The sequence below is a fragment of the Chroicocephalus ridibundus genome, chromosome 1, assembly GCF_963924245.1.
Source record: "Chroicocephalus ridibundus chromosome 1, bChrRid1.1, whole genome shotgun sequence".
Taxonomy (NCBI): domain Eukaryota; kingdom Metazoa; phylum Chordata; class Aves; order Charadriiformes; family Laridae; genus Chroicocephalus; species Chroicocephalus ridibundus.
Window position 1 is genome coordinate 134752546 of NC_086284.1, and position 26497 is coordinate 134779042.

At 40.2% G+C, this 26497-nt stretch overlaps 1 protein-coding gene across 4 annotated transcripts in view; it reads left to right on the forward strand.

Annotated features, from left to right (window-relative positions):
• Nucleotides 1-3215: 3215 nt before the first annotated feature.
• MPPED1 (metallophosphoesterase domain containing 1) overlaps nt 3216-26497 on the forward strand; it is a 65459-nt gene continuing 42177 nt past the window's right edge. The window contains exons 1-3 of one of the 4 annotated variants that reach the window (XM_063354713.1): nt 3216-3357; nt 17996-18261; nt 23385-23566. In XM_063354713.1, coding sequence (XP_063210783.1) covers nt 18110-18261; nt 23385-23566 — 334 coding nt within the window. In that variant the 5' untranslated portion in view covers nt 3216-3357; nt 17996-18109. Of the gene's footprint in view, nt 3358-3811; nt 3947-14880; nt 15200-17995; nt 18262-22514; nt 22561-23384; nt 23567-26497 lie in introns of those variants that run through there. The other 3 variants (XM_063354704.1, XM_063354721.1, XM_063354729.1) reach the window with 3 other exon arrangements.

Sequence of the window (26497 nt, forward strand, 5' to 3'; positions counted from 1 at the left end):
GTTATACAGGATTATATTTATTATCCATTTCTGCCTTCCCCAGTGATCTCCCGAACTTCATTTGCCCAACTACCTTTCACTTTAGATAAGTGGATCATTTCCTCCCCGTATCACTTGAAATGAATTTATGTCTGTTGCTATGTAAGTGAAGGTTCACACAAAACACTTTCTGTCACCAAAACTAATAATTCAAAAAATAAGATACAAGCTCTTTCACCCTAATGTAACAATATCTTTGTACAACCAAGGATAACTATTTAGGGCTTCCTTGCTTCATTATCCCATGAATTTGATCAAAATGCAATTACAAGTACTGTCCTAACTGGACAACATTATTCCATACTATTTCCCCCCCAAACTCATTATTTTAAAAAAATCAAATAACATTTTGTTGATATTTTATCTGCATCTCTTCAATTTTATTTGACACTGTGGCTAACTTAGGTTTTCTACTTGCTGTCATGTACCGAAGTGAGTCAATCAAAAAGGAAGTTTGCTGCTGAAGTTTTGAAGGTGATGCCACTTGAACTGACTGAAGTCACCGGCTAAGCAGATGGAACAGGATGTAACTCATGCAGGAAAGCAACTTTTGAGAGCTGCAGTTTCTTCGGCAGACAGGGGGAAAATCTTCTTTGTTTCAATCCATTCAAGTAGTTCAGTTAAGAACTATTTAACTCGAAGCTGAAAAATCAACATAAGAGTAGAAACAGTAAAATTGCCTATTCTCCTCCGTCAATCTACAACTAAACCTACGTATGAGAGGATAAGATCTACTTTCTTGAAGATTGTGAAGAAGATGGCTACTAGAAGCTTCCAATTTAATTCCCATTCTACAGGTCATCATTTCAGTTGTTTCATAAAATATTTTAAAATGCAAATATGCTTTTGAAATGCATGAAGCATATTTAAGGTAGTCTTAATGAACAATTTAAAATGACCTCATGTAAATTTTAATTGAATGTCAGTTTTCATACAAACAGAACTTGACACAAATAATAAATAAATAACTAAAAATGTAAAGTACCATTCACTATTTTGTAACAATAAAGGGTGAGAAATTAATATTCTGAATGAAAGATTTTAAAGCTAAAATAGATTAATTCAATGTGTATGGATACAATGACATCTTTTATTTGCGAAATAGTGAGATTTGGTAATAGTGGTCAGTTGCAAATTTACATTTACATGTTCACCAAAAAAGGCAAATAATTTTTTTTTTAAGAAAGACAACTAAAATTTAAAAAGTAAAAAGAAGATCTAAATGACCAAGATCATTTTTTTCCTGGTTGTTCTTGAAAACAATAGTTAAAATGAAGGATTTACATCCAGCCATCTTTACCTTACCTGGAAGACTTAATCAACAATTTTTAATATTAAGGACAAAAATAAATAAGAACAACGCTTAGCACATTTGCTTCTTTTTTTTGGTAGGAATTTATTACTCATATTTCCCACGGGGAAACTACGCAGCCTCAAGATTTCCAAAAAAAGGTGCCTGTAATTACTTTTCTAAGCTCGTACTCATGCATCTGAATAAGTGAATTGATTGTGAGTATGTTCTGCAGCTTCTAATAGGTCCTAACCATTAGGCTGATCAAAATTTTTTCAAGCACATTTGTATTGTTGTAGAAATGCTGAGATGTCAAGATGCAAACTTTCAAGATAAATACGTGTTTTGCCAGTAAGACAAACTGTGCGGGAGGGTTCTCAGGTCCAGTTTTCGTGTTTCTGACATTCAGCCCAGGCTCATCTCCATTTGCACGGAGAACAGCTCGGTGGGTAGCTGAGGTATTCCCTCCCCTCCCTGCACGGAGACCTGTGTTCAAGTTTGGCCTCCGCTTCGGTAAGACACTGGCTATGGGGCTAGGCTGAAATGCATTCCTTTATTTCCTCCAGAAAATTTCCTAGCGCCATCTATTCCATTCCGACATAGAACAAACATCCAAATCGCAATTTTCTTTTATGGAATGGCTATTTTCCAGCTCAGGATTTTTAAGAAGACTGTTTGATCAGTGATAAAGTCACCATGTGCCCTAAAAGCAGATGTAACTCCACTAATTGTTGCTAGATATCCAGCATGCTTCCTTGCCTGGTAGGCAATATGGGAACAAGCGTGCAGGAATTAAATTTATTCTTGGAAGGATTTTGAAACATTTCATTTTAGAATCGCTTGACAATTGTGCAGTAAAGCCCCTTCACATGTAATTCGCCTCTCCTTGATTTACGCATTTAACTCTCCTGCTCTCTACTCATAATATCATAGGAGTGTAATATTATATATTTATGATTCTATCATGGCCTGATTTTGAAGCGAAGGGAAGCCGTGCATGCTCAGTGCCTCCGAGAAACACAACCGGACGCTGGTGGGGAAGGGGCCTTCCCTCATGACACCCCGAACTTCCCCACTGCCCTACCAGTACCTCACATCTGACCCGACCTCGCCAGGCCACCATCACCCCCGCGTCCTCCTCGCCCACCGCCACCACCTGCGCTCGCTGAAGCGACAGCCAGCGGCTCCCCCGGCCCCAAGGCGCTGGCCGCAGAAGAACATTTCAGCGGCCGCGACGGCGACGCGGGCTCCGGCCGTGGGGACAGCTGGCCCTGACCCCAACGGGCCGCCTAACGGTCGCCAACCCGCCTAACGGTCGCCCAACCCGCCTTAACGGCCGGCGCGGCGCGGCCTGGCTGCAGGCGGGCACCCCCGGGAGCCCCGCACCCAAACTTCCCCCTGATCGCTGAGGGGAGAAGGGGGCGACCGGGCACGGGAAGTCGGGACCCCCCCACCTCCGCCCCCCGGCAGGCCGGCGCGGAGTTCCTGCCTTTTCCCCTCGCAACACACACACACGCTCCCCCGGGTGCTGCCTCAACTCTGCCCCGGACGGGCAGCCCCGCCGGCGGGCTCTAGCGAGCCCCTCAGCCGGAGGGCCGGGGGGCGCAGCCTCCCCCTCTAGCCGGAGGCAGCCTCCGCGCCGCCCCCCGCTGACCCCCCACCCGAGGCGGGAGGGCGCCAACCCGCGCCTCCGCCGCAGCGCGGGCTGGCAGCGCGTCCCGGCCCCTGCCGGGGGCCATGGAGCACCGGCGGGGCCCCGTACCCGGCCGAACCGCTCCGGCCGCGGCTCGGCCGCAGTCCCGGCAGCTCACCGCTCCGGCGGCGCCGGGGCATGGTCGGCCGGCGGGGCTCCCCGGCCGGGCGGGGAGGAGGGGAGGGCCGGCAGTGGGGGATTCCTGGCCCCCCAAAGGAGGTGGGGGAGGCGGGGGAGGGGAGGCGGGGGGGGGGGAGGGGAGGCTGGGCTCCCGGAGAAGGAGACGATCGCTCGCACAAAATCCTGCGTCTTCAAAGCAGCCCCGGCGGGCAGGGTAAGTATTTTGGGGGAGCCCCCTGCCCCCGCCGCCCCCCTGCCCCAGTGCAGGGACGCGGAGCGGCGGAGGGATGCGTGCGGCCGCCCCGGGCGGGGTCTCCCCGCCGGCTCGGGGCGGGGAGGGGGGGGGGATTGTGCGCAGGGCCCGTTCCCTGCCTGGTGCGGGATCGGTTGGAAGCGGTGAGCTTCGAGCCTCAGCGCTGCCTTCCCCGGCTGGGGACTGGGGAGACGGGGGAGGAGGGGGATGGGTCTGCCTGTCTTGCCGTGCGAGGGTCTGAAACCCCCCCAGCCCCCCTCCCCCCCACCTACCCACCCCCCAAGCGCGTCAGGGCTTTGCCTCTCCCAACCAAGCTTCCCTGTGGCTCCTCTTCGCTCCTTAAAAAAAAAAAAAAATATATATATATATGCCCCAAAGCTAGAGAGAGTGAGGAGGTGGGGGGTGGTTGGGGGGGAAGGGCTTCTCCGAGGAGCGGGAGAGAGGCGGAGGGAAGAAGCCGCCGAGATCCCGGCAGCTCCCCTCGCTCTGCCTCCGCGCTGCTCTGCCGGCGCTCGCCTGCCGCCGGGCGTGAGGAAGGGGGTGTGCGGAGGTAAGGGCTGTCACCGCGCTCCCGGGGTAAAGAAGGGCTGCCGCTGCCCTGCCCGCCTCGCCAAGGTCGGGGGTGGTGGGGGGGAAAGCAGCCCCCCTGGCCCCCACGCGTGTCCGGTCGCCTCCCCGCCAGCCAGCCGGCAAGTTACTTTGTTCGCAGAGGTCCCGCGGAGGAGGCTGGGCTGCCGCGGGCGAGCGGGCGGCAGCGGCGGACACCCCCGGGCGGCCGGCACCGCTCTTATCCCCCCCAACCCGTGTTCAGGTGTCACCAGCCGCCGCCGGAGACTTCCCGGGAGGGAAGCCCCCCCCTCGAGGAAAATCCGTGTGCGCCTTCCCCGATGGGCTTTCTTCCCCTCGGGTAGCCGGAGTGGTGGAAGTGGAGGAACTTTCCTTTGTCGTAGCAGAGGATTTAGTGACCTCCAAAGTTTTGTTCTGGGAGGAAACCGCTCGATAAGTTTTTCAGGATTCGTCCTAAATTTCGTCTAATTTACTACGCTGTTCTTTGGTATCCGGCACGCTCAAAGCAGTGGGGCAGTGAAAAAAAAAAAAAAGATTTGGGACGTTTAGGTAGGGATTTCATTGCTTTTAATACATTGCTTTTTTAAGAACTGCATTTTATATTTTGCACGTTTAGATGGGTAGTGTGGAATACGTTTGTAAATGCATATGCTTGCTTGTGGATAACGTAGAGGATAAAGATGGGTAACATGTAGAAACTAGACAGATTTTAAACATTCCATTCTCTTTGGCGGAAGATCAATAGTTGAAGATTTCTGCTTACACAATCTATACCTTGACAATATCATAATTAAGAGAGATGCTGATAATGTATGGTATTGATAGTCATTTCAACTTCAGTTAACGCTTAATGAATTTAATAGGTAATTTAGAGTAATATAAAGGAGTTTTGGATATTCTGCATAAACTAATAACTAGGCAAGATTATTAAACTTTGTGATTGGCTCCTGATAAAGTGGACTCTCAGTTTTTCAGAATAATATCAGTAGATATTTAAATACAAGACTACATTTTAAATGTGCATGTCAGAAATTTGACTACCAAAAAAGAGTATATATTTTGAGAAGACCAATTAAAGAATCATTATATGATGGTAATCTGCGTTGCACCCATTTGTAATAAACGGTATCATGATTCCAGGCACTGTAAATTTTCTGATCTAAGCAAATACAGAAAATTACTTTCTATTTTCTATATGGATTTTTTTGAAATTCTTAAATGTAATGGCCATCACATGATACATACATGCATTGATTGATGTCAATTATGGGCCATGAAATTTTAATGGTATGTTTAAACAATTTTAGCTTGGCACTTCTAGTTTATTTCATTGTCTCAAGCTATCTGAGACAGAAGAATCTTAAAATTTTTTGCTTGTACATTATTCCCTCTGTCTCTTTTTTCCTTGCTCTCTCATTCAGTCTAATTTAAAGCAGAGTAGCCGCTGAGAATACCTGTACATGTTCGTGTGAAGAAAAATGCCCATTTTAAAGATATACAAATCTTCTTGGTAGATGAGAGCAAACCCCTCATGCCCTCTACGAAAACATATTGAGCTCATATTAATAAGATATTTGTTTTGGTATTAGTTTGTGATGCCAAACAACAAACATGAGAGAATGCAAAGATGAAGCTGGCACTCTGATCTTTGTTTAAACAGGTCATGGTTTTTATTTAATGCTGTGTGCTCATTACAGGAACTGTCAGCAGGAATGTAAAGCGGAGTTCTGATTTGGCATACATAGCCAATTCTGACATTGATGTTTCAGCTTCTTGAGTTAATGGTTCATAGAATGTAGTGTTGTTTGTGATGCTGTTTATTTATTTGAATTTATTATATGGAATTAGGGAAAAAATGTCTGGATAATGCCCTTTCAGGAACCAGATATGATCAAATACGTTGCCTCAGATGAAGTCCTCCTCACCTGAAGAGTTACACAGGAATGCGCTTTTCTATATAGTAGAACATGTAGAGGTGTAAAAAAGGTTACTATTTTTTAAGTCAGCTGGAGTTCTGCCACTGAATTACAAGGAAGGAGACTCAAATCCCCTGTAACCAAGTACTATTTAGTCGATTATCCAGGCGGTTTCTTTTTTCAGGCATATGGAAACAATATCAAATAGTAAATAAAAATTTACATTTACAATTGAGAATTTTAATACTTTTGTCGATGAAAACAGTTTTCATCTCAAATGACTAATAAACACAGTAAAAATAAATCAATGCAGTCCACTTGATTCTTACTGAATCTTCCTTCGACGAATTTAGAGAGGAAGGGAAGAGCCTTTTCACACATTTCTATTACATCAAGACATATTAAAGTATTACAATGTACACTCTGACCTCTCAGAATAAGACTAAGTGTAGTGCCGGAAACTTTGGATGTTCTGGATCGTATGCCAGTTTGGATTCTGTGATCATTGTCCATAGGTAGATTGGGTCTGTGTGAGAGTATCTGAGAGCAAGGTGGTCTCTAATTGTTACTTCTAACTTAAATACATGTTTCTGTTTAAACTCTGGATATTCTAGGTTATGTTTCAAAATATAAGCAAGGTAGTAATTTAAGAGGGTCCTTTAAGGTCACTGGACTGTTATCCTTTGACTTTCTATTAGAAAGTAATTTTTTTTCAGGCTGGTGTTATTACAAATAAAATAATGTGAATGTAATGCTTGGGCAAGGTTGCAGAATGACAGTCCAGTATAAGATCTATTGCAAAAAGGAGCGGAGCTGTTATGGTAATGGCTATTCACCTGCTTCTGCAGTGGCCACCTCTGGAGGGTAAAACAGTTCATTCTTTGTGACTGCTCACTGCTTGACCTCATTGTTGAAACTGTCAACAAGTGTGACAGTTTTGCTGTGATTTGATACGACAGTGGAAATTGTATTAGAATTAACAAATAACCATCACGGCATATATGTAGTAACTTGCAGTCATAACTGATTTGGGATTCATTACACTAACCTAGATACAAAATGCTAAGTGTTTTCCATTCAGTCACTATTAAAAATGTTATTATTTACTATGGGAGTAAGATTGGGTTCACAATGTCATTTAAATATGCTGTATTGTGTGTGACTATGGAGAGCCATATTAGTGTAATAAGGGCTTGTCTTCTTTTTTACACAGATTTGGAGGTGTAATAGATACGTATAATATATTTCAATTGCAAGTATTTGCCTTTGCTTGTTATATATTTTTAATTTATATGATTCTGCTAAAACCAAGATTACTATATTTAGCATATATCACTTTTTTGAAAGCTGTTTTTTAGGCGGCATGCCCTCTCAACCTTTTAAAGTCAGTTCCTTTGCCATATTAGCCAGTCCAGCTTCCCTTGTGGCAGGTGGGGGTCTTGCCATTCAACCAAAGACTGAAGCCAGCAGAGCAGCTGTAAAAGCAGCATACGAAGGAGACTGATGGTTGCTGATATTTTTGACTGTTTTTTCTCTGCCTTTTGCTAATTGGCTGTTTTGCTCAAGCTCCCTCTTTGCCAAGCTCTCGCAGTCGCATCACTTAGCTTAACGTGCTGTATAGCTCAAACATCCTGCATACCACTTTATTTTTTATCACCTTTTTCCTCCTCTCACTGCCTCTGTCATACCCCATCTTCTCTCTGCTTTTGTCTTCTGTGGCACTAATCCCACTTATTTTTTCCTTCTCCATAAAAGAAAACGGAAGGAACATAGTGCCCTGCCATTGCACTGATCATTTCGGTGCGTTGCTGTATTATTTTTCTCCCTTATACTTTGTTGAGTTTCTGGAGACTGTAAGCTGTTTGGGGCAGAGATTCTCTGTTACTGCATGGTAGTACAGTGCCTAGCAGAGTTTGCTGTTGGTTTTCACTTGGTCTGTGGACATTCAGCTAATAATAAATAGTAATTCTAGGATTATTTCAGCTTTGTTGGACAGCCTTTCCTCTGGTTCTTTGTTAGTAAACAAAAAATTTCTTACTCAGAGCTTATCTTCACTGTATTGCTGTTCTGAGGTATATCTCAGTTTTGCCCCTCAAAGCCACTTTGTCCCTAGCGTGAGTAGTTTTTGGTAAAGTTCAAGATACCTTGCCTGTTGCAGCAGGGGTGGGATGGATTAAAACTCGGCTACTACCAGTAGTTAATAATCTAGTACCTCAAACAAGAACCAAAACAAAAAAAAATGTCAACTTCAACATGTTTTCAACACATCTCGTTGGAAACTTCAGATTTGGCAACACCAAAAAAAAATATCCCGATTTCACCATGTTGATTAGGTAAGAGAGAAGGGAAAAGAAACCTCCAAAATGTATAGTGGGTTCCTTTCACTACTTTGATACTTTTCTCCTCGGTATTTTTTCATTTTGATTTCCCTTTGCTTTTCGCCCCTGAACTGTTTGGCATTGTTTTAGCATCTTGTGCATCACATGAAAATTTGTAGTCGGTCCAAATAAAATTTTCAAAAGAGTTCTTCAAGCAGCCAGCGAATCAGCTGATGTACAGTGTGTGCAGCTCGGAGTCACAGTTCAGAGGCAGCCAGCCCAGTCGCTCACCAACTATTCCTGTCACTTGGCACAGCCTGTGCCGTGTCTTGCAGTGTGATAGCTTCCACCTGAGCTAGCCTACCTGCCATGGAGTGCCGTGAGTGCACTCTCTGAGCTCTTCTCCTAAATCCTGCTTTTTTTATGAGTAGCCTCTTCAGCTTCAGGGAGAGTGGTGATTTGAAGCATCCCTGTGTGAGAAAGGTGCTGTAGGACTGGATGCTTTGCTAATCAGTAGGATCCATTTTAGGTCTGAAGAATAATATCCAGAGGTTTTTGACCTGAAATGCTGCCCCTCAGGACCAAGTGTCTGGGACTTTTCCCGTACTGTGTCTCTTTTTCTTTGAAGGGAAAGGTTTAGTTGCCTTTGTCTCCGTTTCCTGTGGGCCAGGTAGGGGGGCTTTTTGCAGACATGACTTTATGGGTAGGAGGAGTGAGTGGGCCAAACAACTGTTGAGTGTTTTTATCTTACATCAGTCCTGGGGAGGATACCTGGAAAAATAAACAGAACAAACCCAGTGACATTAGTCAGATGACATGAAGGATTTCAGTGGGATGGACGCAACTAAGTGAGTGAAAAGTGGAAGCAAAAAAATTAATAGGACAATTTTCAAACTTTTGTGTCTAAGACAAAAAAATGTAGCTGTTAAGGATTTGCTTGATTAAGTTTATAATTAAACTTCAGGCCTTCATAGAAAAAGATATACTGATCTCAGAAGTAGTATCACTATAAATACATTTACATGTAAGCTGGTTCTGCATTCCATCTTATATATATTTGTGTGCTGATACTTAGGCATTTCATTCATCTTGAACTACAGGAATAGACTGGCCACTTTTATTTTCCATTCTTGTTTATTGACATAGAGATAAGCAACCTCTCAAGAGGTGTTAGTGTTAGATTTCTTTCTGAAATCATATGAGAATATTGGCAACAGAAACTCATCTGCAACCAAGAGGTGCTGTTGCACCAAAAGGGAAGAAAGACCCTGTGAACCGTCTTACCAGTATTAATTTGCCTGTATATGAAGCAGCAGCTCCTGGCTCCTGCTAAACTCTGAGCAGGGGAGTTGCTGCCTCTGCTGCTGGGTGTTCCAGGGGTGCTGTGTGCCATTCACCTCTGCCCTGAGCCACCCTGGCATCTCTGCTGTACTTTGCCGACCCACAGACTTAACACTTCTGGTGCCCAACACTGACTTTGAATGCTTATGTGAAGACTACTTGAACTGTCTACTAAAATAATCCTCTGCTCAGTGTTAGGCTTTGACATATTCTGATGTAATTTTGGTATCGGAGCGAACACGCTAAACCAGATGAGATGTATTCTGCCCTCAGATATGCATGAATGATCAAATCGGTCAAATTCTGCGATTTATACACAATTTCCATTGAAATCGGTTTGAATAAGTGTGTGTCGCAGGCGAGTGGGACTTGACCTAGTGGGGTTTGTACAGGTGAAGGCTAAGAAATGAGCGTGAGGCCACTTGTCACAAAAGGGTGAAGAAAAAGAACATTCTTGAGTTAAAAATTAAGCCAAACTGTTTCTTAAGTAAATAATATTTCAGTACTTACATAGTCTTCTTCTCAGTAAATAATATTTTAAGAGATTCAAGAGCTTAATCAGATGACATGCCCAAATTGCAGACTGAAATGTAGAATCAAATCCCCACAGCCCTAATTTACTCCTTTTGTAATGTCCATTTTGGATCATTTTCCCACATAACCTGTATTTTTAGCTATTTTCCCTTAGAATGAGTAGTATTATCATTTTGTGACTTGTAATTTGTCTTTTATGAACATATACTCATGATTTTCAGTAATGTAGATTTTGAAATACTGCCAGAGATGAAGGCAAAATTTTAGAGTGAGGAATCAGTTTTGTGGCTTTTAGGTATTTATTTAAAATTTCCTTCCCTAGAGGTAATTACTTAAATAGATTAGCTACCTCTGCAGGTATTTTGGGTTAAATATAGGTAATATCGAGCCAAAACAGTATATTTTTCAGGGAAAAAATGTGGTTTTACTTGAGAAAAATCTCTCCATTTAAATGTTTTATCCAAATATGATAATGTTTTATACATTCAGGCAAGATCATATGTAGGATTACAATAATGCATTTAGCCCTGACAAATGTTCAGTCTATTTCTAAGTCTTAGAGTATTGCACTGTTTAAGTCTAAAATATATTGGATATATTGTAAAGTGGAAGTTTAAGGTGAAAACAAAGCAATATTATTAGGTTGTGTGTATTTTTAAAACTGAATAAATGAACAGTTATTTTGATTCAGAAAATGATACTGCTGAAGAGCCAAAATAAAATTAAATCTTCATAAATAGAATATTCAGTTACTGTAGTTTTGGGAACCTAGGTAGAAATACGAGAAAAAGTAATATAAAAACATACAATCATAATTCAAAATAAGACTAGCTAAGAGGTTTCCAAGTGGTAACTGCTTTAAATAAATACAGAATTAGATTTCATCGGCAGATGTGCAAGTTTTGTATTTTCTGAACTCATTTGTCTGTCTCTTTTTCTGGACGCCAGGTCGGAACTTTGGCATGTAGTAGGTACAGTATATTTTTGAGGGAGCTCTGCAGAAGTGGATGTTAGGGCATAGTTCCAGAAGACAAATAATTTATCTCATTTCCTACTTCCTGTGTCTATATAATTTTTTTTATGACAGTTAAAGCTAACAAGTATGTTAGTTTTTTTATAAATAAAGTATTGAGAGAAACATATATAATATTTGTGTTTGAGAGCAATGGAAGAAAGCCAATTTGAAGAAAAAAATTAATTTCAATGAAGAATTTTGTCATACTATGGCAGGTAATTAGATTCAGCAAAGGAGAACAGTGATGTGTGTTTTAGCATGGTGAGAAATATCTTGGGGGGTTTTGTTGTTTTTTTTTCCAATGCAGGTTAAGTTAATTTTAATTACAGAGAAATAAAAGGTCTTACTTAAGTTGCTGAATTTTTTCACGTTACGAAACACATTTCTCGGTGCCTTGTAGATCTGCAGTTAACAAATATGTGATATATATGACAAGGGACTGAGTATTCATTGGTAGGTGAAATATGAGATTCTAAACAGAAGAGGATAGATCTTGCATTTCTTCTCATTGAAGCCAGTAGGATTTTGAGGCATACAAGTAACTCAGGATTATGCCCCCTGGTTTGGGTTATATGGGTGGGAATAGCTCTGACTTCCGGGGAAAAAGTACAATCACAGAACTGAGTATTATTTGGCTGATAACAGTTAGCAAATTGAGATTTGCTGGCACAGAAAACCATCTCAGACGTGTTTTAAAAAGACCACACAAAGAGTCCCCTTAATAAATTAGGGGGATGGTACAACTTCTTTCAGCAGAAGCCACTGAAGAGAGCAGAGACTGAAAAATGAGATGCTCAAGATCTCTTTCAATTAAAGATACACCATAGGCAAGGGGTTTTGAAAATACCATAGTGGAGCATATGTGCTCTAGTCACCAGATGAGGATTGTGAAATCCATGGTAAGGAGGCACTTGTAAAGGTTTTATACCAATTTTTGACCTTAAGACAACTTTACAAACTTGCACTGTAATATAACTACATGCTGTGCCCCGAGGAGCAGATGGAGCAGTGTATGTTGCCATCTCATGGTACTCACAGAGTGGATCGGTGAGCGTGTTCTGTTTTGTTTTGGGGTTTTTTTTGGAGATAAATCTGCATTACAAAACCATCTCCTGTTTGTACACTTGCTGCTTAAACCCGGGGATTTCTTAGCCTGTGTGGATATGAAGTTAGAGCCGCCCTTCGGCGGTGGTCTCGGCGGTGGTGGCCTGAGGCAGAGAGGCGGCCAGGGCTGGGTGCCAGCCCTCTGCGCGCTCGGCCAGCGCTGGGCACGGAGGGGCTGCAGGCGTGAAGGCTGTCACCGTGGCACGTTTCACCACCGCTAAACTGGCATTTAGAAAAATTAACGATGTGCTCAAATGCCGTACTGCTTCTGTAGCTGAAGCAGGGTGAGGTTTCCCGGCAGGATTTCTAGGTCACTACGTTCCTTGTGAAGAACTCTGGGAAGTTTGTGAGGGCGGTAAACACCTGAAATGGCATGATAGGTTATGGGATTGTAATTCAGTTATCCTTGAGGAGTCTGTTATTTTTTTATCGCTGTTGTGTAGTTCTCATTGACACAGATTGCAGGTAGATAAAGCCTTTGCTTTGGGAAAAAGGGGTACATAAAGGCATATTTCACTTCAATACATTGCAGTTTTATTTGTTTATTTTTCCAATGCAAAGGGAAATGTTTCTGTGTATGACAAATCGTATTCATTTAGAAAGCCTAATGATTCCATCAGTAGAAATGTGCATGATCGACCTAAATCTACAAGTTATCTTGATGACATTTGGTTATGCTGCCTTAACTTTAAGGTCCTCATTTGTCAAGTGAGTCCAGACCAGTCTGGTAAGGGGAGACTTGGTGGTTTTGGTTTGCCAGGACTTGCATTCTGTTTCAGAAAATGAAGAGGAGGAAGAGGAGAGTGTATCCCTTTGGAAAAGCTTTCATCTGCAGAGTGATTTGCCTGGCTCATCCTTTCCCACAGAATAATGCCTTTTTAGGATTATTTCAGTATTAATTTCCTGATGGCAGAACTGAACAAAGATAGCAGACTAATTCCATTGATTGGCTTCTATCTGGAGTATCTGAAATGGGTATTTTAGACAGCAAAAAACCTTTAGGATTTTCAGTCTATTTCTCATAGTAAGCGACTGTTTTACTGATTCCAGTGTGTTCGCTTATTGCTGGTCAGTCTATAACAAGATTTGGGGGGGGGGGATGCGTTAAAACAAAAATAGTAATTTGTGGTAATGAAGTCAGTCACTAGTGGTTATAGGAATGTTACTACGACAATTGGGACCATTGCTGCAGAATACTCTGTAGCCCTTTTTTTGGGTTTAAATAAAGGGTCTACTTCCCTGGGTAAAGGATGACCTGACAGTGCACGAAGAGCACTGTAGTGCAGTATAGGGGAAGACCTGAACCCTTGATGAAGTTCTTGAAAGGTTTTCCGGTTAACAGTATCCGAGGTTTGCACAAGAAGCAACTGTGTCACTATGTGGTTTATCACAAACTCTCATGTGCTTCTTTAGGGTATTTTACTGCTGTTGTCTTACTGGCTTTCCCTGAAAAAATACGGCTTTGAAGTTTTATAGCTGCATGAAATGCCTGTTTTTTTTCTTTTTTAAACTACATTTCTTTTCTTCATTGCTTCCCCAAATCCCAGCTTGTCAGTATCTCTGAACAAAACTAACACATTTTCTGTAGCTACCTCTTTGCCACTGATCTTGGTACTGCTGAAAGTCCCAGCGTCCTCTTATTTGTTCATATTATCTCACTGTTATTAGTGCAAAATCTGGCAACTGCCTCTCTTCAACTCTTGCTGGAGTATGCTATCGCCGTGTTGTGTTTCTTGACCTCCACATTTTTTGTAACCTAGTGAAGTTCATTGCTTAACAGGTAACTCCTTCACAGTTTTCTCTCTTGATTTAGAACTTCTTTTTTACTATCATCATCGTCATTGTCAGTATTTCTTCTTGGTTTCTAATTACTATTTCAGTGATATGTGCTTGAGCCGTGTTGGTTTTGAGTCTAGATTCATATTTTTTATTGATGGAATAATTTTCAGGAAGTCTCAGTGTTTTTAAGCTAGAGACAAAGGGTAGATGATGGAGGGAACAGCGGGGATGATGGAGTGAGATATGGTGAGAGCAAACATGAGGGTGAACTGAAGGATGAACATAAAGCAGAATCTGTGAGTGAAAAAGTGAGATTAAAATAAAAAGTTGGCTTGAAAATGGAAAAAAGAGAAATAGGATGCATAAACAGTCTGGAAAATTCATGTAAAAGAGGGAAATTATTATGCCAGCTCTACAAAAAGGCTGTGAGACAAAAATACCAGAAAATTCAGGCTGAAAAAGTAAAAAAAAAATTAATACAAAGATTTATTTGAGGATCTCATTGAAGTAGTTAAATATACATCTGGGTCCAGGCACCTGCCTAGTCCAGTAATTCCTGAGGGAAGATGTTGCAGTCCACATAGTTTATGGCCTGATGCAGAGCCTTCTGGAGACGGTGGAGCAGTATCCGTTGTACACAGTGGGCTTTGGGTCAGAGCTCTGTGAACATTTGAACACAGGCTGGAGAAAGCAGCAGAAAAATAATGTATGGAGAACATTCCTGCCATCAGTAAGAAGATGGCTTAGCTGATTTAATAGCTTTTTCTCAGTCTGTGATTCTAACAGCCAGGTTTGTGATATTTATTTTAGTATTCATGTTCTTGCAGTCCTTTTTACATTTCTCTGTTTTTCCCTGGCAGACATCCCGCAGCTCCATAAGTCTGGGGGAAGAGGATGGTTAGCATGTTGTTGCTGTGGGGATTTGAGTCTTAATGCTCTGTGTTGTTAATGCTGGGCATATAATTTTAAAACTTGCATGCTATGGAAGCAGATAATTATTTCCCTGCTGCATTTTATACTCTGGTTTGGGGAAGGAAGAAATTTTAGAATATTAAAAGAAAGAAAGTTACAATTTGGGGGACTATTGAAAATGGAAACAGAAAGAGGGGAGTAATGGGTGTCAGTCTGGTTATCAGTCAAGCTGGAAAGAGACAGCTTGTTCTGTCGAACACCAAGAATGTTAGTAGTAAGCCAACCACTTATGCAGGAAGAAAGCCCTAGACTGAAAGGTAAGGTTCAAAGACATCTGTGTGTGTTTCTGAAATGAGATTGAATTAAGCTTGCTATTGAATTATGCTTACTGATTATGTCTGTTACATAGCTGATTTTTGTTTAGCACAGGCTATTCGTACGAATGCCAGTTATTTTATTTTTATTGCAGGATCTGGCTTTCTTTTCTGGTCTTGGGTGCTTTTTATGTGTCCAGAGTTGATGCTGGGTGACTGTCGTTTGGCAGAAGGCTTAGCAGTGCTGTCACATCTCTTTTTTTTTTTTTTTTTTTGTCCTTTTCTTTTTCCTTACCTCAAGTGAAATATGTTGTCTTCCCATTTTTTACATGTTTATATGGTGAACTTCTTGCTGAATGTCTGTGGTTCGCATCATCTCAAGCTGGCCTAATGGCGTGATTCATACTCTCCCATGTGCAAGGATTGATTCCTTTCTTAAAAGAACTCTTCAGGACTAATGGGCGTATCAGGGGTGTGCTGGCTGTGGTTTGTTTCTGTTTGCACATGAATTTGTTCTTTTGAGTTACTTTGTGTTGGTAAGTGATATTTTCCACTTACCCAGAAAGCGAAAGCAGAGCTTAAGAGTGGATATTGGGGTACCCGCAATACATCTGTTGTTTCTGCATCATATTTGATGTGTAACTTGAGAGAAGTCATAAAAGACAGGACCCAAAGAGGAGGCTGGCAGAAGGCATTTTCTCAGCTGCTGTGAGTTCCTGGCAACTTACTAAGGCCAAAGGGAGATTCTAGGTCCCCAAGGCAGTGCCTTAACTTCTTAGTAACTGCAGTTCAGTTGTGTGTAAAGTGGGCATAATCACTGAATTATAAAACAAAGGCTGTGTTTTTCAGGTAGTTTGAAATCCTTATGTAGATCTGTGGAATTACAAGTTATTAATCTTACTGGAGAATATTTCTAGAGGTCACTGGTTCTAATAGTTTCTTTCAAACAGAAGTAGGTTCACTTAGAACAGTTTGCCCCCTGTAAAATCTCTGACCTTGCCTATTCAAACTTCTTTACAAATGCATCATTTAATACAGGAGGCTCCTCAGGGAGGGTTCTTCACATCTGCCATCATAATTTCTTATTTCCTAAATGCAGCAATTTGTACTTGATTATTCTTACAAGGATCGTGCCTGCCGTCCCTCCCCCTGCTCTGGCACATTCCTTTGTGCTGCTGCTTGTTCTGTAGCTTGAACGCGGCATCTGAGAGTGTTTTCAATCCCAAATTTTCTTTGTTGTTATTCTGCCATTTCCTTACCACTCAATTCTAGGGGAGGGCATGAAGGAATCTGCTGTTTTATTCTCAGACTGTTTTCCTGCGGGTTGTTAGTGACAGCAAGTTGTCATCATTTTACAGCCATTCAGCAAGTAACAAAACTGAGCTGAATCTTTCATTTCAGTTTCCTAAGGACAAGATTTCCCAAAACAAAAATACACCGCAGCTTCTTGGAGCACTTAACATCTGTAGTAGTTAAGCAAGGGACTGAAGCCCAGATTTTTAAAGATGCTTAGGTGCTTGACTGCCGCTAGAACTGAATTGGACCAAAGTACCTGTAAATAGCTTTAAAAATTTGAGTGATTATGAAGACCACCTTCATCCATCACGCTTGGCAGCGGTCCCTTCAGAGTGGAAGTAAGGCACATCAGCAAGGTCACACAAAATACTTGCAGTCTTGCTTTCCAGAAGCTGCACATACTAAGTGAATTGCTGCATTCTAGCATGGCTTTTCATGAAATACATCTTCTGAAGCAGACTACTTATATTCCCTAGAAGAAGAGAGCCCTTGCTTTGATGAAAGTAAATATTTAAGACAGACAACTTTTAAAAAGGATGCAGAATTATACTGTAAAAATACCCACCTTTATAGCTTGTAATCCATTTTTTATTAAACTGGGAAATAAAAGTAAAATTCACATTTAAATTACTTCCTTCTGTTTCTAGGGGATACTCTTTGCATTCCAGTTGGTTTCACTTTGCTGTTCCTCTGCCCATTGTCAGTGCTGCTATTCTAGACTTGCATAACCTTCAGGGAAAAATTTATTCCCAAACATAAAACCTGTATGGATTTTACTTTTTTTAATATTTAGTAACATTTAACTGTGTGTTAGCCTTTGAATCACTTTCTTTTTTCCAGTGAATCCAGAATGTTGGGCTAGCGCTCACTGTGAAGAGAACGTGTTTGAAGAGGGGTGTTCGTGTCAGGAGTTCCTTCGGTGATACTATAAAACCAGGAGCAAGTGCACAGAACGCTATTTGCTCTGTTCCTTAGGATGTAAAGAGCAGCCACTTTCAATGCTTCCCCATAATAAATGGCACAGACTTTCTGAAGAATTGGTTAAATTGATTCTTGTTTAATTAACTCACATTTTAGTCATACACACCTGTATGTATTCAATTTCAGGTTTGGTGGGGGTTTTTTGAAAGAGGATGGGGAATAAACATTTAGCAATGCAAGAAAAAAAGAAAGTAAATGATTGTGTTGAAGAAACATTATTATTTGACACGCCATTCTGAAGAATGACTGCCTTGTCTTTTAGATTTGTATTAAATTTCTGAAATACTTGAGAAAGTTGCCCCTGTGTTCTGTAGTAAGTTTACTTCCACTCCCTGCTTCCCACCCCCAGCGAAAGTACGTTCATCAAATTGCTGAGTTGGAAAGGTTTGTCATGAGTTCTTTGGGCTGTGTGTCTTCGTCCCTCCATATCCCCCCTTCATGTTCATCTCATATTAAATAAAGCAAATTCCAAACAGATTAACTGTCAAACAGTTACGCTCCATCTCTTCAATCTGCTTTTAGGTTTTTCGGAGGGGAGCGTGCTGATTAGGTAAGGAGATGTCATGGTCTTCTTCCGTCGATGTAGGAAGATAGCAGATATGATCGCCTGAAAAAGCCGAACTACACAGTGCAAGCATGGCTTTTGCCCAGTCGCACATTATGGCAGCTAGAAGGCATCAGCACAGTAGACTCATAATTGAAGTGGATGAGTACAGCTCCAACCCCACACAGGCTTTCACGTTCTACAACATTAACCAGGGACGTTTTCAGCCCCCACATGTGCAAATGTAAGTATTATAGTTCTGTTATTGCTCTAGCACAGCCTTCTGAATTGTTATTGCCTTGTCGATGTGGTATTTGATGGACCAGTCAAAAAGGATTCAAAGAGCACTGTTTTGCTGCCTTTCTAATAATAATTGCTGTAATGATACAAAATCAGTCTATTTGGAAAGTATAAGTACTTTGTTAAAGGATGAGAGAAAGATCACTCCACTAGCATAACTTTAATACATAATACTTATGTATTAAAAAGAGAAATAAACAACAAACAGTGGTGATAAAATAAGAGATGCTACAAGGATGATACTTTCTGCAATCTAAATAATGTTTGTTTGCATTTTGCACTTGCTTATTGATGTAAATAGCTATTGAAAATACCAAGCCTTTATCTGTACGACACATATTATTTGGTTACTTATATTACGGCTACATACAAGGGAAAAATCACTTAAATAAATAAAATAGTGTGGGCACCCATCCGACAACTTACTTCCATACCGATGTGCCGAAGATGCCGAGTGCTTAAAGAGTAATTAAAATAATGTGTTTGTTTCTGACTTCTCATATAATGACAACATCAGTAAAATTAACTGCTCTAAATGATTTACTTGTAACGTAAAGTGGAGAATTATAATTACAAAATGAAAACTGCCATAAAGTTTAAAGCCAGAAGGAAGAGCAAAACAGTAAAGCTATTACAAATAAATTAAGTATAAAATTCTACTGTAAAGTATTTTTATAGGGAATAAAAATGTCTGCACCATTTTATTGTTTTTATTAAAGAGAGAAGCAGCCTTATCTTTAGATCAGAAGGCTGGTTTTCATTTTTTTAATGGAAACTTTTTTCCCTTTAGGAAGATTGAATAAATAATCACCTTATTCACATTTTTGGTATTCAATATGATTTGGTAATTTACAAACATAGGCCGTGATTTCTGCAGTTAAAAAACTAAGCAATTATGACTGGTTGAATGCTATGTGTCTATTCAGTGAATGCTTATGTACATTCTTTGGCAAAAATGAGATACTGTATTAAAAGTATCTGAATATACCAGGCTGGTGATCGAACACTCAGTTTTTGCGGGGCAGTGTATTAGCTTATGGTCTGTGTTGGGTGTTTTTAGGTACTATCGAAGTGCAAACAGTAAAATGAATTGAGTGTTAGCCCTGGGAAACATCTTTTGTTTATAGAGCTGGCAAATGGTAGCAAAAGTACAAACAAACAAATGTGTGTTCAGAAATACTTTTACAAATGAAAATGCCAAACGCAGGTTGCTTTATTTGTCGAGGCTTAGCCATTCTTTGTGAATATTCAGACAGTTCTGGGCACTCATGAATTTGTTCACTGGTCTTAAAAGCTGAATGTTTTTAGTGGGCTGAAAATAAGTTATTTATTAGTATCCACTTGGTACTCAACAATATGCTGTTTAAACTTCTAACCAGTAACAAATCATATTACTGGGGGGCTTAGACAATCAACTGCATGATAGAAGTTCAGCACCTAAGCAGGTAGTTGAAAATAATCTATCCTTAGAAAACGGTTCTTCAGAAGAGTTTAGCAATCTCTCGTGAATGATTAATACTACTGAAGAAGGTCGTGCAAATAGAAAAACAGGCTAAATTGAAACATTTGCCACAACCTGACCTATTCTTTCTCTTGGTACCGAAATTGAAAATAATGTTTCTGAATACTAGCAGGATTGCTTTTGGTCTCTACCAATGAATAGAAAAATAACAAAGAAGGAAAAACTAGACATAAAAAGTGTAATAAAAGCACCTTTTATTCACATCATTGTTATAGGTGAAATCTTAGCCCTGCTTTAGTCCATGCAAGTTTTGTCATTGACTTCAAGGAGGTGAGGGCTTTGCCTTGTTTTTGTGTATAGTTCAAAGTACCTAGAGTAGTGATGTCGCAGGCAATCATAAGCAGATTTCACATAGACCTGTTAACATTGAACTTGTAGTAAACTACTTTAACCACAGAGGTTTTTTTGTGCTCCTTTTCTTCTGAATTCAATTTGGCAGCTCTTCCTTAGTACTCCATGCAGTTTTATATTTCTTGTTTCACTTTTTAGCACCCACAACATGCTGACAGCCCTTCCTAGCCCCATCTTAGCCTGGCATTCCTGTGCTTGTGAGATGACTGGGTAGCCACTGACAAGAAGGGTGGTAAATTCTGGTAGTGTTTTCAAGTCCGTCAGTCATTTCTGGGAAGTTCCTGTCCTGCCACGGAAATCTAGCGTATAAACAAAACTCTGGCAGTGGTTTTGCTCTGAATTTTTTTAACTTTGCTTTTCAGTTTCTCCACAAGTTTTCGTACTGCTTTCAAAAAAACAAATTCATTTGCACAAAAATAATCAACAGATCTTTACTCCTCTGCTCACGCTGCAAGCAGTGCATTGAGTGTTGGTGTGACAGCTGCTGTGGGAATGTGTTACACAAGAATATGGGGATTGAGCCTTCAGAAATTATTTCCAGTAATACAAGTTTTATGCATTTGTGAAACTTGACATATGTTTTTACCTATATCCAGCCTCAGTGTGTGCATATCACTTCAATGTGAAAATCTGCATCTCATTTATTTGAGGTTTTTTGTATTGATGCCTTTTTCCCGTGAAAATACTCTGGCCCATTGCACAGGATTTAAAAGTTATACATACCTCAGCAACCAGGAAAATGCTGTCCACATCTTCCCTGTCCCCATCCAAACTGTAAGAAAAAGCATGTGTATTGTGTGCTGCATGGGTTGTCATGGTAAGTCTGTTGTTTTTTTCCACTCAGCTTCAGAGGAGAAACATGTGAAATGCATGCTACTCCCCAACACCCAACTTACTGCCGAGCTTTAAAAGATTTCTGAAGGAGAAGAAGCACCTGCTTTAAAGGCTATCCTTCCATGAAAAGTCAAAAAGTTCTATTTTAGACCAGTCCATATCCTTATATTGTGCCAGGGTAGTATGTGTAATTTAAAGATGGCTTACTAATACAACCTGTAACTCACTTTGGGAAGTGCTGGGCAGGGAGAGCAATAATCAGAAATATGTTTACTTTTTCGCTTGAATGGCTGCAACGATAGCCAGGGTCAGCTCCCCCTCATTTTTATCCAGCCATCCCAGTTCATTTTGAGAAGGAACTCCATGAACTGAATGCATTACACTTCACACAGCTCGCACCTTATGACAAGCCTCACTCACTAGTCTGAAAGCCACCATGCACCATCCGTATTCCTTTGCACCCCTGCTACCTCCACTCACCACCCACGGAGCTCGCTCTGTGGCAGCTCTCTTCCCTCCAAAATAGGCATTTTTAACATGCCATGGCACTCATGCAGCGGCACCATTTGAGGTTGTAGCCTCCCATGCCTAACTCCCTCTGCATCTAACTCTTTGTTTTGTCAGCTGCCCTTCTACATGTGCCTGTGGTCCTCCTGCAACACGCACACTCCCTCAGCCCTACACACAGTGTTTGCAGCTGCTCTCGCTCAGGGTCCAAATGTTCCACTCTTTGTCAGCCAAGTTTTACAATTTCCAGTATGTGTGTGCTTACATATCCCACTAGCATGTACATACTGCTGGGTATTCATTACATATGATTTGATCACAGCTGATTTTACTCTTTGCCTCATGTTTGGTCACTTTCTGCTCAAAACCTGGAAATTCAGAAAGATGCCTACAAGGTACTTGTACTAAAACACTATTTCTCCAGTACTGCTGTAAAAACCCCAACATTTCTTCTTCCTAAAAAAGTATAGGAAGGACGGATATAAAATAATTTGCTCATACTCTGGTTTCATAGTTATATTTTATGTTTTAGAAAATGCTAAGAACTTTTTCTGTATTTATCAAGATTTGAACTTTTTAGATTTATTCCTCACTCTCTCTCACTAATCTTGTGTAGTTGTTAAAAACACCTCAGTTTACCCGCCTATAAGATTGTGTGATTAAAGATTATTATCATATATCTTTCAAGCAATAAAATGCCTTCTGAAAATTTACCCAGTAAACAGGGGTAGTATTATTAATAGCAAAGATCTCTAACTTTTTTCCTGAGTTTATATGAAAGTTAAGCTCCTGAATTGAAGCACAGCCAGCAAGACTTAGGAATATGTATTACATACTGCAACAGTGAACAAAACTAATTTTATTTGTCCTTTCAAAATAGATGTTGTAAAAGTAAAATAATTCGTAACAATTCTATATATCTCTCTGGTTTCTAGTGACATAAATATAACTCTTGCATCTCTGGCTCTTTGATTTTATTCCAGCAGAATTCCCTAACTGGAATAGCAGACAGTGTATGGCTGAATATAGGTACATTTGCTTCTATATATTCTAACAAAATATGGATTGAGGGTAAAAAGATTGAGTTGAAAATAAGTATTCCTCATATAGCAGAGAGGTGTTCTCTGCTTTCCTCTTCTAAATCATAAGTAAGTCTCACCAAACTGGGTCAGATCTTTTCGTTTCCTCAGTTTTGAATATCGAGATTGGGTTCTGAACAATGCAGCCTCACCCCTCGCAGCATCTGATTTCATTTAGTATAATTAAGCCCAGAAAGTTGCCACATTTGTCCTGACAATAGTCAGGCTTGAACGTACATTTACAGCTGTTGTCAGGAGAGTTCTTATCTTGCTTTGCGCATTAACACACTGAAACATATCTCCAAAATGTGTTAATTAAATTTGCTGGAATTATATAACTTACAGAAAAAAAGTTATAATTAGAAAAAATGCATTTAAATGTATTTATGTATCTAAAATAAATCTTTCCCCTGTGTACCGTGTAATCATATTTAAACAATGAAACAGGATAGTACTGTTCCTTTGAAACTGGCAATGCCTTTGATTTATTTGTAAGTATTTGTTTCAGAGTTACTGCGATAGTTCAATCTCTTTTGCTTAATCTCTTTAAATTAATCCATCTACCCAACAAATACGAAAATGTTGTGATGTGAACATCAAAAATTTTTACACCTCCCATTAGTGTTAGTTTTGTTTTAATAAATCCCTTCCATCAGACAGATCTAGAAGTCTGTGCAATCTTTTGTAAGGGTAAAAAATAGTATTAGAATTGCAAAACAGATACTAAGAAGTACATAAGTACTTTATAACCTTGTTATGATGCATTTCCTGCAGGGTTGATCCGGTGCCCCATGATGCTCCCAAACCTCCAGGATATACACGATTTGTCTGTATTTCTGATACTCACTCAAGAACTGATCCTATCCAAATGCCATATGGAGATGTGTTAATACATGCTGGTGATTTTACTGAGCTGGGACTTCCTAGTGAAGTAAAAAAATTCAACGAGTGGCTAGGTAGGTATTGAATTCTGTGTGGATTTGAAAGTAAATTTGTTTACTGATTGTATCTGCCCCTTCTGCCCCCCAGTAAAAACCATCATGCACTCAGAAATGATGAATATTAATTTGACTTTTAAATTGGAATGGCAATGAGCGGGAATCAGATTTTTTTTTCTTTTTTTTTTTTAAACAAATATTTTTGCATTTTTCCAACTGAGCAAGTAAGATTTGTGAGACTATTCATCTGTTCTGCCTTCACACTCTCAAGTGTACATTAAGCAACTTCTTGGTGTTAGCAACAATTTAAGTCAGTAGGCCTTTAATGATTTACATAAAACCTCTTACATACATTGTTATGGCTTTGCTTCCCCGCAAAAAAAGTTGTTGTGACTGAAAACATTTGTCTGTTTAACCCCGGAGGCTCATAGTTTTTTTTATCTGAGGCTCAGCTGCACCACAATGATGAATTCCAAACAAAGCAAAACGTGTGCCTGTGGTTGCTGTCTTGGATCTAGCAGACCAGATGTAGATGCCTTCTGTAGGCAACTGTTGGCATTGGTAACTGAAATTCTGTTCCACTGGGCAAGAGAGTGGTGATTTACATGTGCTTCTGCAATGGTTTGTATATGCTAAAAAAAAATGACAGTGAAAATTGGAAAGCGTACACTGTATCCAGACAAAAGCCCTGATCGGTATTGTTCCTGCAGCAGTGTGGATACCTTAGTTTAGAATAAAAATGGATTCTGGATTCTGATACTTCATTGTCAAAAAAAAAAAAGGTGAGAGGAAATGGAGGAGTTGGAGACAAAACGGACACAGTTTAAGGGTAATGGTTCTCAGCTTTTAGGTTGTTTTTCTTTCCTGTAGTTGATATTTTTGCATTGTTCCTGTCTTTTTTGCTACATGTGACAGCATTCCACACTGGGAAGACACAAAGCAGACAGATGCATGTAGGCAGAAATGGAATATAAAAAAAAGCCAGGACTTCACGATTTAAACAAATATTTACTAGCAAATAATTATCAGCAAGGCTGATAAATATTTATTTGAGCTTGAGAACCCAATAATATGTCCCACATGGAACAATTGCATTGTTCTATGAGTATTAAGGTAGGGACAGCATGTGGAAGTCACATACTCGGCTATAGTGCCCTCACCTCTGTCTCTGTACCCAAATGGAACCGGTTCGTTGTAAAACAGAAAGCAAATTTTAATCCTACTTTGCAGGTCTCTACCATGTATTATAACAATGTACTGAAAATAGCGTATAAAGATTATGCAAACCATATGGTTATCCCTTCTAAATAATACCCATTTTATTTATCTGCTATTGAGGGAAGAAAAGTGCTTTGGGATATTGCTAGCGAGCAAGCATGGGGGCTACGCGCATTACTTGCCTGCACAGTTTTTGTCTCCTTAGTTCTCCATCTGCCTCCCTGCTGGCCGCAGCTATAGAGTGTTCTGAAGAAGTCCTTAAGCTGAAATCCTCTCAGTATGGTAGGGAGATTTCACAAGGCATTTCTGTGATGGTCTTTTCATCATTTTTATTCCAAAAGAAGGCTTAATTTTGTGACTTTTCAGGCATCTGTCCAATTTCATGGTAGCGTGCGGTTTGGGGAAAGGTGATCTTTGTGATATGAGTTACATTTTTGCAAGAGCATCTTTGAGAGATGCAAATTTAGCAAGTTAAAGATTTGTTTTAGTTTCTTGGCAACTTGAAAAAATCTGAAATTTAACTTAAATTTTTGATTCATTCTGGAAAATCCAATAGAAAAATAATTTGGAGTCTCTACATAGGTTTCATTCCACTAGCATTTAAAGTTTTGTTCCAAATTCAAAATGTTAAAAACTTTTTTTTTTTAAATCACAGTCAATGAGATTTCAAAATGGAAAGTTTTTTTTTTTTGAAAGTTTTTTTTTTTAAATGAACAATTTATCATCTCTTGAATACATTAAGTGTTTGCAAAATATATAGTAAATGGTAGAATGCTTATAAGTGTTCTCTTTGAGAAGAAGAAATTTCAAAAGTTTTTGCTGGTTATCCACTAGTCTCCAACAGTTTTGGTTTTTCTAGATAGCTGCTTCCAGTACCTGACATGATTTTGCAACTCCCACAGCCTACTCAACCTTCTCCTTCTTCCTTAACTTTTTACTGGTTTCTTGAGAAAGTAATTGACAGACTCTGTCACAGACTTTTACCTCCACTGTCATTCTTACCTGCTGTCACCAAATTTCCCATTCTTTTATCCCATAGCACAGGGCTCATCTTCCCACTTATTTTGTTCTGTGTCAAATCTGTGTCTTCTGCCATTATTAGACTATAACTTTGTTTATGCCTTGGAATAAACACTAGAATATTTGTTTGTTACTCCTTCCCTTGATCTCAGCTTCCTCTTAGGCACTGGATATGTGTCCTACTTCTGCTTTTGCACCGTGTATTTATGTGTAGCACTGATTCCTACCTTTTGGCTTTCTGTTCCATCATACCCTCTCGGGTCTGTGCCACTGTGGTCTGTCGGCCTATTTTGTCTTTTCAAGAGGCCTTTCAGCAAGTTTAGTTTTTATCTTCTGTTCTGCATTAAATTTCTGTGCCTGTCTGATGCAAAGTATATTTTACATTAACATCATTAACTTCCATGGACCTTATGGCTATATCGAGCACATGTTCAAGTGTTGTGCTAATAGAGGCACGTTGGCTTGCTGAGTCATACCCTAAAATATGTTCTCTCTTTTTTAGGCTAACTGTATGTGGGTACACAGGAAGGCCTGTACCAGCTCAGATAATATGTCTCTCTAGCCCAGTATTGTCTTTGACTGTGGCTATCAGCCAAGGTGCTCTGCTTTGTCTGCCCCTTAGTCACCTAGTTTTATACTTTTATCCCCTGACTCCTAAAGCCCTTCACTTAATTTCATTTCACGTTGTTCTTTTTGGTAATGAGTTGTTTA